Source organism: Coniophora puteana (genome assembly GCF_000271625.1).
Source record: "Coniophora puteana RWD-64-598 SS2 unplaced genomic scaffold CONPUscaffold_6, whole genome shotgun sequence".
Taxonomy (NCBI): Eukaryota; Fungi; Basidiomycota; class Agaricomycetes; order Boletales; family Coniophoraceae; genus Coniophora; species Coniophora puteana.
Window position 1 is genome coordinate 2,062,061 of NW_006913058.1, and position 16,106 is coordinate 2,078,166.

General features: G+C 52.3%; 5 protein-coding genes across 5 annotated transcripts; 2 read left to right on the forward strand and 3 right to left on the reverse strand.

The window, feature by feature from the left end:
• Positions 1-1,253: 1,253 nt before the first annotated feature.
• Positions 1,254-2,092, forward strand: CONPUDRAFT_165642 (uncharacterized protein; the record flags this gene model as incomplete). Its single annotated transcript, XM_007770651.1, has 2 exons — positions 1,254-1,412; positions 1,493-2,092. The coding sequence occupies 2 exons, from the start codon at positions 1,254-1,256 to the stop codon at positions 2,072-2,074; spliced, it is 741 nt and encodes a 246-aa protein (XP_007768841.1). The 3' UTR covers positions 2,075-2,092.
• Positions 2,093-2,540: 448 nt separating this feature from the next.
• CONPUDRAFT_144260 (uncharacterized protein) lies at positions 2,541-4,709 on the reverse strand (the record flags this gene model as incomplete). The annotated part of the gene is made up of 9 exons (XM_007770652.1): positions 4,496-4,709; positions 4,128-4,214; positions 3,848-4,093; positions 3,600-3,733; positions 3,432-3,513; positions 3,349-3,377; positions 3,104-3,222; positions 2,677-2,834; positions 2,541-2,600 (listed from the first exon to the last, which is right to left on the reverse strand). Exons 1-9 carry the CDS (start codon positions 4,601-4,603, stop codon positions 2,541-2,543), a joined length of 1,023 nt encoding a protein of 340 aa, XP_007768842.1. The 5' UTR covers positions 4,604-4,709.
• A 1,701-nt stretch (positions 4,710-6,410) lies between these two features.
• CONPUDRAFT_82416 (20S proteasome subunit) lies at positions 6,411-8,918 on the forward strand. The gene is made up of 6 exons (XM_007770653.1): positions 6,411-6,773; positions 6,895-6,976; positions 7,039-7,168; positions 7,333-7,439; positions 7,687-7,806; positions 8,254-8,918. Exons 1-6 carry the CDS (start codon positions 6,586-6,588, stop codon positions 8,398-8,400), a joined length of 774 nt encoding a protein of 257 aa, XP_007768843.1. The 5' UTR covers positions 6,411-6,585; the 3' UTR covers positions 8,401-8,918.
• Positions 8,919-9,972: 1,054 nt separating this feature from the next.
• On the reverse strand, positions 9,973-10,985 carry CONPUDRAFT_154068 (S-adenosyl-L-methionine-dependent methyltransferase; the record flags this gene model as incomplete). The annotated part of the gene is made up of 3 exons (XM_007770654.1): positions 9,973-10,679; positions 10,729-10,838; positions 10,930-10,985. The coding sequence occupies 3 exons, from the start codon at positions 10,983-10,985 to the stop codon at positions 9,973-9,975; spliced, it is 873 nt and encodes a 290-aa protein (XP_007768844.1).
• A 2,060-nt stretch (positions 10,986-13,045) lies between these two features.
• Positions 13,046-14,664, reverse strand: CONPUDRAFT_82418 (uncharacterized protein). Its single transcript, XM_007770655.1, has 4 exons — positions 14,283-14,664; positions 14,136-14,200; positions 14,030-14,079; positions 13,046-13,964 (listed from the first exon to the last, which is right to left on the reverse strand). The coding sequence occupies exons 1-4, from the start codon at positions 14,430-14,432 to the stop codon at positions 13,489-13,491; spliced, it is 741 nt and encodes a 246-aa protein (XP_007768845.1). The 5' UTR covers positions 14,433-14,664; the 3' UTR covers positions 13,046-13,488.
• Positions 14,665-16,106: the final 1,442 nt, after the last annotated feature.

Sequence of the window (16,106 nt, forward strand, 5' to 3'; positions counted from 1 at the left end):
CGCCATCGCGTTCTCCGACTCCTCCTCCTGTTCACGAAGATCCCCGTTCCGACTACACCCCGCCTTCGCAGACAACGCTTCGCTCCGGTCGCGTTTCACGCCCCGCAAACCGCCTCAACTTATGAACGTCAAGACTCGCAGTCTCACTTCGAGTTCGACGCTGAAAGGGGGATAGTGTGACGGCGTAGGCCGTCACAATGCTACGAAGTCTTATTGCTCATATGTAGTCGGCCGGTAGCTTTCCCTCGCAGAGGGTTTTGACGCACCCGCGCCTGTAACTGTACAGTGGCTTACTTATATTCTCACGCATTCGACGAGTAGTCAAGACATGTATCGTACTTATGTTTTCTTCTTCGTCGAATCAACGCCAGTATTCGTTGTCATTATACTCGTGCTCTTCGTCTCGCTCGTTTCGACTCCTCTCGTCTCGATATCGATCTCCGGCACCGTTACACTGCACGTCTACGTACTATGATCAACTACTTTGACAACTCGGAGTATCGTTAATAGTCCTTCCACGGCGCTGTAGTCTGGGAATTGATCTTGGATGCTGGGGTCTGAGTCGTCTTGTGTTCGACTCGATGTCGCCGTTTGCTATCAGCGCCACAAACGTGAGTGGCTTATTGAAGTCACAGTGCTAAAATGTCGTCTAGGCCAACTTCGAAAGCACTCCCTACATGAGTTTTCCGAGACTTCGAAAACTTGTGCTTTGGTCAGGCGCCCGAGTGTCATTGGATAGCCATCGCGCGCTTCTGTGACTTTGGAAGATTATTATGCCAGCCGGCAGGCCGTGATAGGGTGAGCGTCTCCAGTGAGACATTGCTCTTGCAAGCTAGACAGTGCGTTTCAGCACGGTTTTCCAGGCTCACCGTCTTCGATTTGATCTTCGCCTCTATTTCAGGAAAACCCCGAGCATAACGGGGCTCTAAAGGTTGAACTCGGAGGATGTTGTTCCAAAAGTAGTGCACATGTGCATGATCTTTGTCGTGTTTCGTCTGAGCTTCATCTTTAAACATTTGTCTCAGGGACGGAGTGACCATGTCGTTGTAGTGTTTCTTCTGAGCTTCATCCTTAAACCTTTATCCCAGGGGCGGCACGTCTATGACCCAAGTCTTCTACACATGGCTTAGGAGCTAGTGGAAAGACAGCTGCATTTCTGGAGGGGTATAAGTACGACGTATGTCTAACTCACCGGCAACCCACAGAGCTCACTCTCCATACCGTTCACACCTTGAAGCTCATCTATACCCGCTATGTCGCTGCTAAAGGCTGGCCTGCAGCTTGCTGCGGTAACTGCCTACAGAACATCACTTACAAACCCGAACCCATCTGAGACTGCGACCAAGACGAACAACGTCAAGAAACCCCGATTCGACGATCTCATCATAGGGGCGCTACTCCCGCTTGGCAACGTGCGTTTATTCTTTTAGTTTTCGCCATATTTCCCTTGTTTTACAACGTCAAACTGATGCTGAAACAATGATTATGCCAGTTTGCCATCGTTCTTCCAGCTTTGGCAGAAATGCTCATCGCTCTCGCCCTATCCTTCCCCTCGCCCTATTCACCGCGAATTCTCTCGCTGCTCGGATACAACCACAAAACGTTCACAGCAGCCCCTTCGGTATTCTACGTCGCTGGCGCCCTCCTTGCCATCCTCGGGAGCATGGGGCGGGTACATTGCTTCCGCGTACTCGGAAAACACTTCACGTTCAACATCGGCATAATCAAGGACCACGTCCTCGTCACCGCAGGCCCTTACTCATGGGTCCGACACCCGAGCTATACGTTTGCGATGGTGCAGATCGTCGGCCTGGCCTTGATGCACACTGCGCCGGACTCAGCCACCGCTTGGGGTTTGAGCGCGGGGACGGGTTCGTGGCTGCGAGAGGCGGATGCGTGTAAGGCGGTGAGGGCAATTATTGCAGTCTTATGGGGGTTTTCAGCCTCTTGCATCTTGAAGTTGGCTGTCGAGCGACCGCCTGTGGAGGACGCGTTTTTGCACAGGGAGTTTGGAAAGGAATGGGAGGAGTACGCCAGGCGGGTCAAGTACAGATTGATTCCTGGGTTATACTGAGTCGCGCAGATGTCGGTTAGTCAAGCATTGGGTCGGGCTGATTTCGGTTTATCGTTGAATGACGAAGAACTCTAGGTTCCGTACTTCGCTTTGGTAGTATGCTCGTGATTTACTAGATGGTTCACATACACGAGGTCATGTCATTACGTATCATATGTATTCTACTGTGCGCTTCGCTCTTTCCCCCGAGGTTTCATTAACGCATGAGCATAGTGTAACTGCGCCTCTCGGTGGTTCGCGGATTTGTGACATCAGTGTATCCGGTTTATTCATGACAGCAGTTGAAATTTTGATTAGAAGCTTACTGTACCCTAACCGCAACTGAGCCAGTTAACTCCGTGATATATGAGATGTTTGATCAAGGCATAATGAAAGTGTGCTCTTAATAATCCGAAGGGCGTCGACCTGCGTCGACTTACATCCGCCGGCTACTCCGGAGTAACTGCGGAAGCTAATTCGAAGTACATTATCGTTGCGAGACGCGCTCCTCGCGGCGTTCGTAAGCTTCCATTCTGTCATTCAAGTTCTAGAATGCCGGATATACCACAAGCACAACAGAGTCGTACATGGACCATCGTAGCTTAGAACGTGCTACTACATACACAAAACGCCGAAGCTTCGACTATAGATTTGCGTGCCCAGACACATCCAGCACCACGCTGGTCGAGTTGGTGAACGCTGTGCCTAGCCGCGTTTATGGGAGGATCTTCAGGGGACTTGGGGAATAGGCTAGCGTCGCCACGCGCTGCGCATTCATTGACTGGCAATAATTATCGAGCACGGCGTAAACTGTCAACTTACATTAGGGTGTTCCCTGTGATTGATGGGCACGGGTGACCTCGGCGTCCGCGCCCGGGTGGGCCGTATCCGACGAGCTAGTAGAGCGTCTTTCGGTTCCCTTTCCAATAATACTCTGTCCTCGCGCCGGATTGCTTGGCGTGGTGGTCGTAACCTCGTTCGAGAGGAGGGGTTGTACAACTCGAAGTCCCGTCATCCTCGCACCTCATTGGTCAGAAGTATCTCACTTACAGTACAGAAGTCTTTGGACCGCGCGAATGACAAAGGACCTTGGGATGCTCAAGCCAGAAATAGCGTAAGCTGCGTGGCTAGTTACCCCGCACCGGTGCTCCACCTCTCCGAGATGCTTCCTTCATTTTGACACTCTTTTCTTAGCCGACGTCGATGATGAAGAAGCGCTGCTGCGTGTACGCTACTGCACAGCGGTGAACGTTGACATCAGAGGGCTATGAACAGCCACCGGTAAAAGTACTCACACAAACTGTGCTTCTCTTTCGAGGGTATACTGTACGTACCCCAGGCAAAAACACACGGCCCCGAATCCCGCGAACCTACACACAGGGGTAACTTGGGAACTCGGCACTGCAAGTGCGTCGGCAGTGGTCTGATAGCAAAGAAACGCGACTTTGCGTCGATATGGACTGGACGCGATGTTAATTTGCCGAGCTAACAATAGTCATATAGTGCGTGTATCCAGCCGTCTACTGTATGAGAGCATATCACGCACGCATCCAAGAGAACTTCTTGATCGCCGTGGAGCGTGAACGCATTCGTTGTTATACTTGGTACAATCAGATCGTCCACCAGTAAACCAAGGTCGATAATCGCGCGGTGGAACGGACGTATATTTTCTTCTTCGCGCTGCAGAGGCGCAACAACACAGCGCTGGAGTAAAACGCGCGACACTCGTGCGGCTCTCCTTAATACCACTCACAGTGATATGGGCGCTCACGTCGGTAGTTTGATAAGACACACGACCCGAAGGAGACCTATCGGATTGAACGGCTCCATTTTCAGCGGTCCTTTGGTGGGATCCAAAGCACTGGGCGGAGCAAAAGTAGACATTGGCGCCATCCATGGGTGACGTTTTGACTCTTCTCTGACGCCAAGACCTCCAAGCCTATGGAGAGCACCGTCATGTGCTGTTTTGGGCGACGGTGGTCTAGAGCAGTATGGTCTGTGTAGGAGTTGTTCGTCAGCCAATGTGTACGCATACAGTTGCTATAAATCAGGTACTAGGCCATTTGCATCGCACCAAAACCACACGCAAGACTGAGGAAAGAGCACGCGGAGGACTGCTGACACTGATGGCGAGCAAAAATATCGGGGCCCAGGCGGTCCACTAGAGCATACACGTAGTGTCGTCATCCGTTCGCTCATGGCGATCCAGAAGTCCTCGTACTCGAAGATGAAAAAACATGGCGGGCGTCCACAGCAAAACCGACCCGCGATTAGCTGCCAGCTTAAACCAGAAATAGGAAATCGTGAGATCATAGCGTAGCTGCGTTGATAAGCAGCAGCACGGGGCTACCACGCCAGCATTCTGAAGCTTCGCCGAAATGAAACTTCGACTTCGAAGTGGAGAAGAAGCAGGAGGAGAGGAGTCATCAGACGCTATCATACCAACCCCAGATTTTCTCGATTCAACCTTCGATTTCGCGAAGTTGCGATGCGATATGATGGATACGAGCCGGCGGGCTGGAGGTGTGTGTGTGTCGTCCAGAAAATCATAATGGGGCCATGCGGAAGAGGGGTTCACGCGGAAGCCCGCACACTTTTTATTCCTAAAAAATTGAGAATGGATCAGTCAAGTCTTGCGACGGCCCAATGGGCAACTGAGGCAGTGAGATAGCCCTCGAGAGCTAAGGATAGATGTGCACCGTCGTCGCGTAGTCGAGGCTCTGCAGAATGCATGCATGTAAATATGGCGAGCCTGGGGCACGAGCTACGCGACGTCTAATCGCCGGTAGATTGTCAGTATTTCTGGCTCGTCTCGTGAGAGGTGCGACATAGTTACAGCGTGGCGGCCCTGTGCGGCCCGCTACCGAGAGACTTTAGTGGCCGTTCATCCTTCTTTTGCTTCTTCGCTCCGAAGTATCTAAGTTTTCTGCCTGCTGTGAAACATGAACGGGTTATCGTGCTCCCGTTTGGTACTTAGCGGGAGGTGGAAGCACGATATGGACGAGAGGGGGGTGAGCTCGGTGAATTGTTATCGCAAAATGGAGAGATAAAGACGCAAAAGCGCAGCGTTCACGTAACATCGATGCGTGCCTTAGTACGAACGGGGACGCGAGGCGATAAGGCCGCGCCGCTGTGTTTGGTTAGGCGCTTTGGAACGAGGCAGCCCTCCAAGTGGCGGTACGATCGCGTTTGAGATGCACGCATCCGCCTCGCGTGGTGCATACTTCTTACTTACCTTTACTGCAACGCGCACTTGCACCGAGATTGCTACAGTCACTTGCCCGTGGAGGTCAGCTGAAACGCGTTGGCACGACACGTGCGTAGCGTTGTTGGAGAGGGACCGAGATAAAATCTCGTGGAATGCACTACGCGTGGGCGTGGGCCAAGCAGTAGCAACTGCAAGGATGTACTGTATGCGCGGGAAGAGCGTCTAGGAGGGCAAGGGACACAAAACGCGATACGATCCGCGTCCGAGTTCGGGCCGCGGAGCTGGAGCTGGAGCCTCGTTTTCCTGCTTTGCACGCATTCAGGCGATGCGGCGAACAGAGGCCAATAGGCAGAAAGTGTTACGTGCTGATAAGCAACAGAGGTTGCTCCGGCGGTCTGGACATAAGCCGAGCGCACGAAACGAGGAGGCCGGAGATATTCATCTACAATGCGGCTTTTCAGCCTTTGAGTTCGTGAGGCTGGCGGCCGGTCAGGCCAGGCATCAGGCCCTCAGACAGGGGTCGATCAGTGTTACTGTAACGGTGAATATATGCGCCCCCAATCGAAAGGCAGAACATATCTCTCTGTGGGTGGATATTAATATCGACGTTCAGTGAAGAAAAATTAGATAAGGATAGCATGCATAGACACAGCTGTGCCGCACAGGATGCTGCAAGATAGGACATGGTTCCCACCGAGGAGGCCTGACTGGGATGGATGCTGGGAAGACGGGTTCGGAAGAGGAGCAGGCTTACGGCATAAGGACGGGGAAAAGGATAGATGCGATGAGAATAGCGCGGCGCACGGAGGTCGGGCAAAAGTCTAGCCTGTCGATGCAGCTCGTCATCGACACATCACAAAGCTCGAGGAGCATACAGTGTCGAAGGCTAGACGGACAGTAAACGAGTTTCAGCCCATCAAAAAAAACAAAGAACCTCAGCGGCAATCTAAAGTGCGATGATACCGTGTATTTTGTTGGATAGCGGGGAGTCTTCGGAGGGGTGGTGTTGATGGACTGTGGTAGGGGAGACTCGGTGTGGTGGGGCCGAAAGAGGCAAAAAGCTCGGAGTAACCTGGGGAATTGAGATTGAGACTCCGACAGAGGACTGACCCCCCTGTGCAAACTGTACGCGCACGCCCAGTTGGCAGCGAATTACGCGGCCTTGCACCTGCACGCTCTCCTGATCAGCCAAGTAGTACTCCGGTGCTATATACGCCTTCTTCCCAGCCAGCCACCACCACACCTGCTCTGCCGATTCCTCCCTACACGCCTATCAGGCCTGCTTCCCGCCTCTCCTTTTCATCTACTACTCTAGATCCTCATGATGCTCATGCCTGACATCGCCATGGCCCCCCACACCCTCCCCACTCAACACCAGTTTAATCCCTACACAGAGAATGGCGGCACCATCCTGGCCATTGCTGGTGCGGATTTCTCTGTCATTGCTGGCGACACGAGGCAGAGTGAGGGATACAACATCCAGACACGATACGCGCCCAAGGTTTTCCGTCTGTGCGTATCTTCTCCATCCGCTTGCGTGGCCTCGTATCTGACCGAAAACATTTGTTTTTTTGGCTTTCTTTGTTTGTAATCACATTGTCGATGCACATATCAAACGCTCTCGCTATTACAGCACTGATCGCGCTGTCCTCGCTGTGAACGGCTTCGCAGCAGACGGAAACATGTTCGTAAAGAAGGTTAAGCAGCGGCTAGAGGTACGCCTTTCTCCCGTCCCCATCTATTCCCATCGCATCGAATGCTCACGCCCCTGTCGTAGTGGTATCGCCACGCTCACGGTAAAGACATGCCCCTACGCGCGATCGCGCGTTTGATCCAGACGATGCTCTACGCTCGTCGTTTCTTCCCGTACTACGTGTACAACATCCTCGGTGGCATCGAAGAGGACGGTACGTCACGCATCCTTCTTTTCTTCCGTTTCCAGATTTGGTTTTTTCTCTCTACCTCCCCAACATACATCCATACATCTGCACACTCACTTTATTTCGCCATCGCGTCTAAAACTTCCCGTGATAAACGTTGAACTGGAACTGACGTGCGCTCGCATGACCAGGAACGGGCGCCGTGTACTCTTTTGACCCCGTCGGCTCATATGAGCGTGAAGCGTGCCGCGCAGCAGGCGCCGCACAGTCACTCGTCCAGCCTTTCCTGGATAACCAGGTCAGCCGCTTCTTTGATTTTCTCGTGCTTCTCTCGCGTCCTCCCACCTTCTTCTCTCCCTCCTCCTTCCGTTAAGATCGTCGTCGCGCACATCGCTGTCCACCGTCGTCCCTCACGACCGGCGTTCCGCTCGTCGCGCATCGCGTGCCCTTGGCAATCTCCGACGCTTTCCCGAGCTCTTTCCGCCTCGCTCCCACCTGTCCCCTCTTGTTCCTTACGCCGATGCTAACACGCACAACGTTGGCAGATCTACTTCAAGAACCAAACAGCCCCTCCGGACAGCGCACACCCGACGCATCTGCCCCTACCTACGGTCCTCTCGATCGTCATCGACTCATTCACCTCCGCAACTGAGCGCCATATCGAGGTGAGCCGCGCGCCGCTGTTTGCATTCCCTCCTTCCTTTTTTGGTTATACGCGAGCACTTCTTTTTCTCCGGCGCCGTGGTGTTGGTTCCCGCGAACTCCCGCTGAGTCGCACGTGACGCGCTGGCAGCCCAGGGCTACGAGCGGGATTCGCGTTGGGGTGTGCTGGCGCTTGCTGTGTCGTGCTGGCATAACGTACGATGTGGGTTGGGCGACGCGGGTGCACTTTGTCCGCGAGTGCAGCGTCTTCTAGCGCTGTGCGCCCCATGCGTTCGTTCAGTCGTTTGTGTTTGCGGGCACGTTGACCCGCGGAGTGACGTCACATCACCGTATCTGCGAACATGACCTCTCTTCCTTTCCTTCTTCTTCTTTGTACCTTTCCGTTCTCCAATTGCAAAAATTCACGGCATTGCGTACTAATCCATTGCTCTCACCCGTTGTATATATAGGTCGGCGACGGTCTCGAGATGTACATTGTCCTCGCACGAGGACGCAATCTCGCCGGGCTCGAGGGCATCACTGGTATGCAGGAGCTCACGACGACGCAGGACGGCGAGCGCGTGTTCGTCGTAAGACGGGAGCTGAAGAAGGACTGAAAAGATCGCCTCCTTTCCCCTCGTTCTCCCGTTCCTTCCCTCCCATCCGTCGCATCCGCATTTGACGGCGCCGTGCGAACCAGAAGATGTTCACGAACGACGGCCGAAATCAATCTCGATTCATGTCATTCATTACGCGTTCGCATCGTCGTTGACTCTGAGCGTGTATGCACAGTACATCCGTTTTTTTTTTCTTGACGACCATATACATTGTAATTTTTTCGTGGGCAATGGACATTCTCTCGCCATCTGTACTTGGTCGTCTGGTACTTGTGATCACACATGCTAATGGTCGACGTTTGCACAGGCCATGACGGGATGATGAGGTCCAGTCTGTCGAATCATGCATTCGTGATTGGTTGTTTGTTGGTGTAGAATACGACCTTGTTGCATCTCACCGCGTATGTCCTAAGCTGTGACCACGCGCAGGCGTCGTTCATCCCACAAGGCCAGGGGTTATCACTGTATATATGTTCATGTGTATACAAAATATCGTGTATTTAGCTACAGTACATTCGAAGCGTACCTTACTCTTGAATGGGAGACGTGTGATGCATACACCTCAAAGCTTTAGCTTTATGTCCGCACCTCCTCCGGATTCAACACGAAGGCGACAGCGAGCACAAGGGTAGGTAGAGCACAAGGGAAAGCAAGGCACACTGTCTACAACGAATACAGTATTGTACATCATCATAGTGTGTCGGAATGCCGCGGCGTTCCTGGTGGTAGCACACGCATTGAGTCACTTGTGTAGCTGTAGCTCATGGCATGTCGAGGGTCGTGCTTGCCGGATACATGCAGTGTTCTCATAGGCACGAAGTACTTCGGGAATTCTGAACTCATGTGTCCATGGTGTTTGGTAACATAAATTGTACCTGGGGTTGGCGTCGGCTGATGCTTCAAAGCTTGAGCTTTGAGTGCAGGTAAAACCAAGCTGGCATGAGAATTATTTGAATAGCGCATTCCAGCAACTGTCTATGATACGCTCCACAACTAGGGGACATATGAGACAGATATCTTAGACAATCTCTGACCCAGGTTCTCAGAAACGGTCTGTGTGGATTCCCCGATATCTTCGCAGTTTATAAAGGTAGGTAGACCTAGCTGGTCTTGCTATTGTCAAAGGAGTATAAAACATGATACAATGTGCCTTGCTACTTATAGGTCACAGACCGGGACAGAAACAGGCTGGTTGTTATTGTTAGGTAGTGCAAATGATCCATTTGTAACCCATGATTCAACACGCACAACTACTTTTCCAAATTAATGTTGTCACGGGAACGTCCCGGTTGCTTTCAGAAATCGAGCATGCAGCGTCCTTGGTAAAAGAAGCACTCATTTCTATCCTATATACAGCATAGAGGAACATAGGGCTGCAGACCTTTAGCCAACGACGAATAAGGAGTAAATAAAATGTGTGAGATCGGCCGAGTACCTGGAGAAGAGCACGGAGAGATGGAAAACGGATTGTATTACCATGAAGACTGTAATGAAGATAAGATGCTTAGTCAATAGATGCACTACTCCGTAATGCCACTCACCCGTTCTGACCATGTCGACTCTCTTCAGCGTTTACACGTCGAGTTTTTGAGCACAGAAGACAATCACCTTCCCAATCCCGCCGGTCATACCCAGGTTCTTGTCGCGTTGAGTTTCGTGCATGAGCTGCTCGTACCCCTCTTCGCTTTCGAGTCCCTCACGCAGTACGGCCGGCTCGATACCCCGCATCACACTCAGAAACAACGCCCTGTTTGCTTCCCTTTGCTCGGCCGTCCACTGAACATCCGAGTACACCTTCTCTACGACACGGATATCTCGAAACCCAGCATCGCTCAGCATAGACTCAATCGTCGCGAAGCGGTCGGAGACGAGGCACCCGCGTTTGGTAAGTAGCGCGCAGATTAGCCGCTCGGCGCGCGTCCGCTCGACGCCATCTTCTTCCGGCTCGCAACCCATAGAGGACTCCATAAGCTGCACCCATCCACCGGGTTTCAGAACGCGGTAGAGCTCGCGCAGGGCAACGGGCCATTGAAAGACAGTGAGACCGCCGATTAGGAAGCGCTGGTTTATGAGCGTGAAGCGGGAGGTCCATGAGGATGGTAGGGAGAGGACAGAGTGGACGTCGAAGGAGACAGATGGAGGAATATCAGTGGGAAACATGGACGGGTTGATGTCGATTCCTGTGAATGAGACGCCAGTAGAGGAAGCGAACGAACGCGCAAGGTCGAGTGTCCAGAGCCCTTTGAGTCGTAAACGCGTAAATGCGTGCAGGGATACGCCTACTGTTAGCATCGGTGGCGCTAGACTCATGAATCTTGAGCGACTCACCGGAACCGCACCCACAGTCCAGCACTTTATCTCCATCCACGAGGTTGACTGGAGCAAACGTGAATTGTCCGTCGAAGCAGAACTTGAGGAGTAGATATTGGGTTTCGAGTCTGCCGGAATGTGAAACGATACACATATAAACGATTTTACAAAGTGCTAGATTCAGCTCGTGCGCAAATGTTTTCTAGATGCGATACGTACCTCGCGGCTTCTTCAGCATCCGATGGAAGTGGATAGGGACCATCTGCCCCAGGCATTGCAATGTTCTTAACCATAAGCAAGGCCGTTTGTGACGCGTGGACGTCCTGAAGCCCAGTGGAGAGCGAGACGGGGTTGTGGGCGAGGGAAGGATTGCAACGAAGCCATGCCAGGCAGAACCACTTTGGCACCCATTTCGATCCGGAAAGTTGGTACGAAACACCAATCACAAAAATTAGCTGCCTGCACTTGTGGGGCTTTGTGAACGCATTGGGATCTCTCCGCACCCGGTAGCGAGCTTCTAGCCTATAGCGTTGTCCTCGTGTCAGAAGCCGAGAGCAGACCACATTGGGTATGGTCTCCGAACTAAGTCCCCGAGCTAGAAGAGGCTAGAAGCATTGTGGCAAATCTAGCACTCCCCATCTGAGGCTGAGCGGAAGTAAAGTGCTGATAGACTCCGCTGATTGTCGATCTATCATGTTGATGTTCGTAGTCAGTTTAGGTCAGTTTACATGTAACGCTGTGGATGATTACGCACCGCGGACCGACTGCTGCCCACCCAGTCACTGACTCACTGCCGATATCCCAACATTTTACTCGCATCCGACTTCAGTGCAGTCCAAACTTCAAGCTCCTTTCCATCTACTGATCGCTATGATACCCATCTCTCGGTACTGCTTGACGCACTTCCCGACCGTAACAGGACCGTGCCTTTGAAGTCATTCGGGCAAGACGTAGCACCCGGTAGGCTACGTATGTGACTATCGGTGAGGATACGTTATCGGGTAGTATTGAAGCAATACGCACTACAATGTCAATCAAGATGATTACAGAACGTCCCGAGGAAGATTGGGTCTGTGTATCGCTCCGCGCCTGCACAGGATACCACAGAGTGGACGATATACCTGAAGACATCACCTTCGCAAATGATTAGGTTATCAGCATGCATGACGGGTGACTTTGCATATACCATATTTACTTGTCCTTTTAATGTGAGATTACCGTCTAGGATGTGGTTGAGATAAACATGGGTGTGTACACGAGCGGGTGACAACGCTAGACAACGATGCTCGCTTAGCTACCAGGCACAGTGACCCGTTGTTGGCAGTGCGTCTACACACCATTTGGATGCACGGCATAGTGGCAGACTCGCTGGTAAGATATACTCTTAGCTATGAAGTTGTTGCACGGAGAAACAACGTCGCACCTCAGAGTTATGGGTAGACGTCAACTTGAAGACGTTGGTGATCATGGGACGGGTTGGCAACGAGACATACTCTGTACCTATGTGCTACTATGACCGCTATTAGTGTCACAGTGAGGTTAAGGCATGAGCAGAGGTAGGCAGTACGGAGGACTTCGTACCTTGTTGTCGGAGAATCTCTGTTAAACTTGAGAGAGAGAGGGAACGACGAGAAGATCGAGAAGAGGCAATTGTCGACGGGTACTATGGTCTCATTACTGCATATATGCGCGCATATATGGACACTCATCAGCACCTCACCCAACCGGGTCACTAGACTTGAATCGCGCTACCGTGTGCTGGTATACCAGCATGTCCTTCCGGAATAACGTCACCTCCCCAGGTTTAGCCATAGTCGTGCAAACGGATAGACATCCATATTAGCCATCGCCTTAGCCATCGCCGAAACGGTCGAGATCGACGGCGCCGTCGGTTGGTGTTGTGAATGCTGATCTCAGGCTATAGTCAGGTCAGCTAGACAACGTGGTTCGAGTTGACGACAGATGGTGAAGGGAGATGTAAAACGCTACAGAACGATTCGAGGTCGCGCTAGCTTGGGATAGGAGGTTTCAGAGGAAGCGTGCGAGAAGGCCAGGGAGCGAAGGGCGACGGAAGATGCTGCGAATAAGGCAACGGAAACAGTCAGGGTAACGGATGCGTGCTATAGGGATGACGATTTGAACGTTAGTAATGATCTCACAAGTCCTCGGAGCTTTGATCGTTGATGACGGAAAGTTAGAGGATAGATTAGACAGAGAATGATGCACCCCAAGTAAGCATCGGTCTGGAACAACCGATGCTGGGGTCACCAGAGATGACTGCAGGGAAGATGCTGGCGGCATCGATATCATGGTGAGCCAACTATCCTGTATCCGCGTTTCTATCCTGTTCAATTACGCACAAGAGGAGGATACTGGGGTATGGTACTACATCAGACTCTACCAACAAAACCCTGAGGCCGTCCGCGCCCGAAAGTGTCAAGTCCACCGACATGTAATCATGAGCCCAAGAGATAAACGAGTGTCTAATGTTCTACGCAGTGCATCCGTATAGCCGCGAGACATGTTGGAAGGGGGGAGAGGGAGGAAGTAATATACGTCGGCGTCCGGTGCGGCGGGGTAGAAAAGGGGTTGAAGTGAAATAAGGTGAAGGAAAAGAAGAGAGAAATGGGACGTGAAGAGGTGAAAGGCGGAAAGTCAAGGAGCTCGTATTCGGATCAACCTGGGATGTGAGGAGACAATGGGCGCCTGTGTGCGAGAAGCGACGAGCGAGGGTCCAGCCAGACCAGCTGTTCGTGTGCTCGTGGTCCTTTACGCAGCTCACAGCAGGGCCGAGACCATCGCGAGTGCCGTGCCTCCGACGACTGCGAGCCCGACGTTCGCACTCCATATTTGAGTAGCCCCGTTCGTGGCAGCCGCATCAACCTGGACATTCTCCTCCTGCTCGAAGCTGCGCTTTCTGGACGGCGTCTCTGGCGGGGGCGTCACATTCCTGAGCGGTTGCGTGGGGAGCATGATAGGGCTTGTCGAGATTTGGTACTGGGGAGGGAGGGGCGAGCCGTCAAATTGGTACAGCTGGAGGATGTAGCCGAGCGTAGTATCACGCGAGATGCCCCACTGGGCGTAGAGTTCCGTGTCGTTGTAGTCCTGCATGAAGTTGGAGACAGCAGCGCAGGCGTCCTGGATTTGCTGGTAGCCGTCGCCGAAGGGTGTCATTGTAATGGATCCGTTGGGCTGCAGGGTGTATTTGCCGTGCGCCCAGTTCATCACCCCGGTGATGCAGTTTGGTGCTGAGCCTGGACAGGAGGGCGAGTCAGGAGGGGAAGAAGAGGAAAGGGGTGAAGGATAAGAAGAGACGAACCATTGCCCTCCATACGATACCGTGCGATCTCATAGTATCCATCGGTGGTGCTATATGGAGATGATGAGCTCCTTACCCCCGTTGACAACACAGGACTAAAACTTACAAAGAGTACGACATACCAGTCGTGGCGGGATAGTGGAATGACACGTTGTTCGGTGATGCAAAGCTCTGGAAGAGCACAAGCAAAAGAAGTCAATCATTACCAGTCGCTGTAAGACCAGGTGAGACTGTCATAGGGAAGAAAACGTACCGGTCCAGTGATGACGTTCTTGCTGCCGGATGCCCATGTTCCGTAGATAGTGGTAATGTTGTGTGTGGGTGTGTACTGAATGGTAGTGCCCTGGCCAAGGACAGGGGAGATGAGGGCCGCAGCGGCGGCAAGGGCAGCGAGGAGTTGCATTCTGGATTGGTCGAGAGTCGTCGGTAGGGGAAGGAGACTGATGAAGTCCTGGGTCTACTGCTGGATTACGAGTTTTCTACTAGAGTTGGAGTGTGTTACCAGAGGCTGCTGGCTGCGGAAGTGCGCTGGGCACAGCGGAGGGGTACGAGGGCGAAAAAGGTGGTGAAACGTTGGGGAGACGAGGTCAATGCGGGCGACGACGAGGAGACGGTGGGAAGGAGTGGAGTTGCTGTTTGGCTTTATTTGGCTCCTTTCTTTGTGTCGCCGCCTGTCACAAGTTTGTCTCGGCCCCCGCCGCGCCGGAACCCCATCTTAGTCTCAGACATCCATTACGCTCTCTGAAGCCATGTACAGCATTCTACTCCAACCGCGTTAAAACTCTATATGTGACCACCCTACCTTTCATCATCGTACATTTTCCTTTGCTTCTGCTATCCAGACGAACTGGCGCTGAGCCAGCGTGTTCAGGTCTGTTCAGGTCCGATCTGCGACCTCACGGCTCGGCGCGAATCGCGCCTTACGTTTAGGTCTGTCAAGCATCAACGCCTAGGGGCTACATCCCCGGTCTCTACTGCTTAGGATAGCTTAGAGACCTCCTCAGTCCCTTCATGGTGGCGTCGGCGGTGAACGGGGAGTCCAAGCTCGAAGCTGCGGGTCCTTTCCTCGATGGTACGCATAGTTCATGATGAGTGTGCTAACTTAGCTTGCCACTTGTACTCAACTTTATATTTCCTATACAGAACGTGGTTGCCCCTTCGACTGCCGTGCTGATCGCCAATCGACCTCGTCACTTGTGCAAGGATTCTGGCTTATAACACGTCGTCTTCTCCGATGCCCTAGTCGTCATCAAGTCAGGTAGTGATGAGTTGGTCCTGATTTAGGATTCAACGTTACTTTCTCAATATACATCAAAGGTGAACGCTATAGTGAGTGTCAATCCTGACGCTTTCAGTTGGCGACAGCTGACGTTGAGCTTGGGTGGCGGAAAAACTCGAGTGGATCACTCGGCGTAGGTCCTCCCTCCAAATGTAATCTCGTGATATTCTAGCAGCATTGTTTCATCTCCTTATCGCCCGACGCGTAACCGGCCTTCTCGTCTCCATGGGATGCTTTAGGCGTGACATATACACGCCTCATGGGTCGCCTCGTGTCTTGGCCCTCCGCACTCATCGTGACGCTTGGCATATTGACCTTCATCTCCTGTTCAGATCATCAGTGGGGCGTAAATGTCTCGTTTGTGATCAGCGTCACTTTCTCGAATTGGCTTTTCTGCCGCTTCAGAGCGCGCCTGTTTTCTCAATCCCGATTTTGAAGAAAGTTCATAATGCATATCAGCCTAACGTCAATCTATCACCGTATGATTCATGCCCCAAACAGACCCTAATATGTGTATGTGGAGTGGGTACAAGTCTTAACCCAAACTACATGACGGCACAGGCGGTAAAGTTAAGCAAGGAGAACAAAGAACGTACCTCGGCGATGATGACGGGTGGGAGTATGGCTACTTTGTTACAAGAGGGGGGTCGTGAAGCAAATAAATCGATCACATACGTAAGTCTTAGTTAAGAATTTACCTCTACATCCAGGATGCATTAGAGTCGACTGTCAATTGGACAGGTGGTATCACGTTCTATCAAGTAGTTCCTACTGCGCGTAGCGGAACACTGGATATTG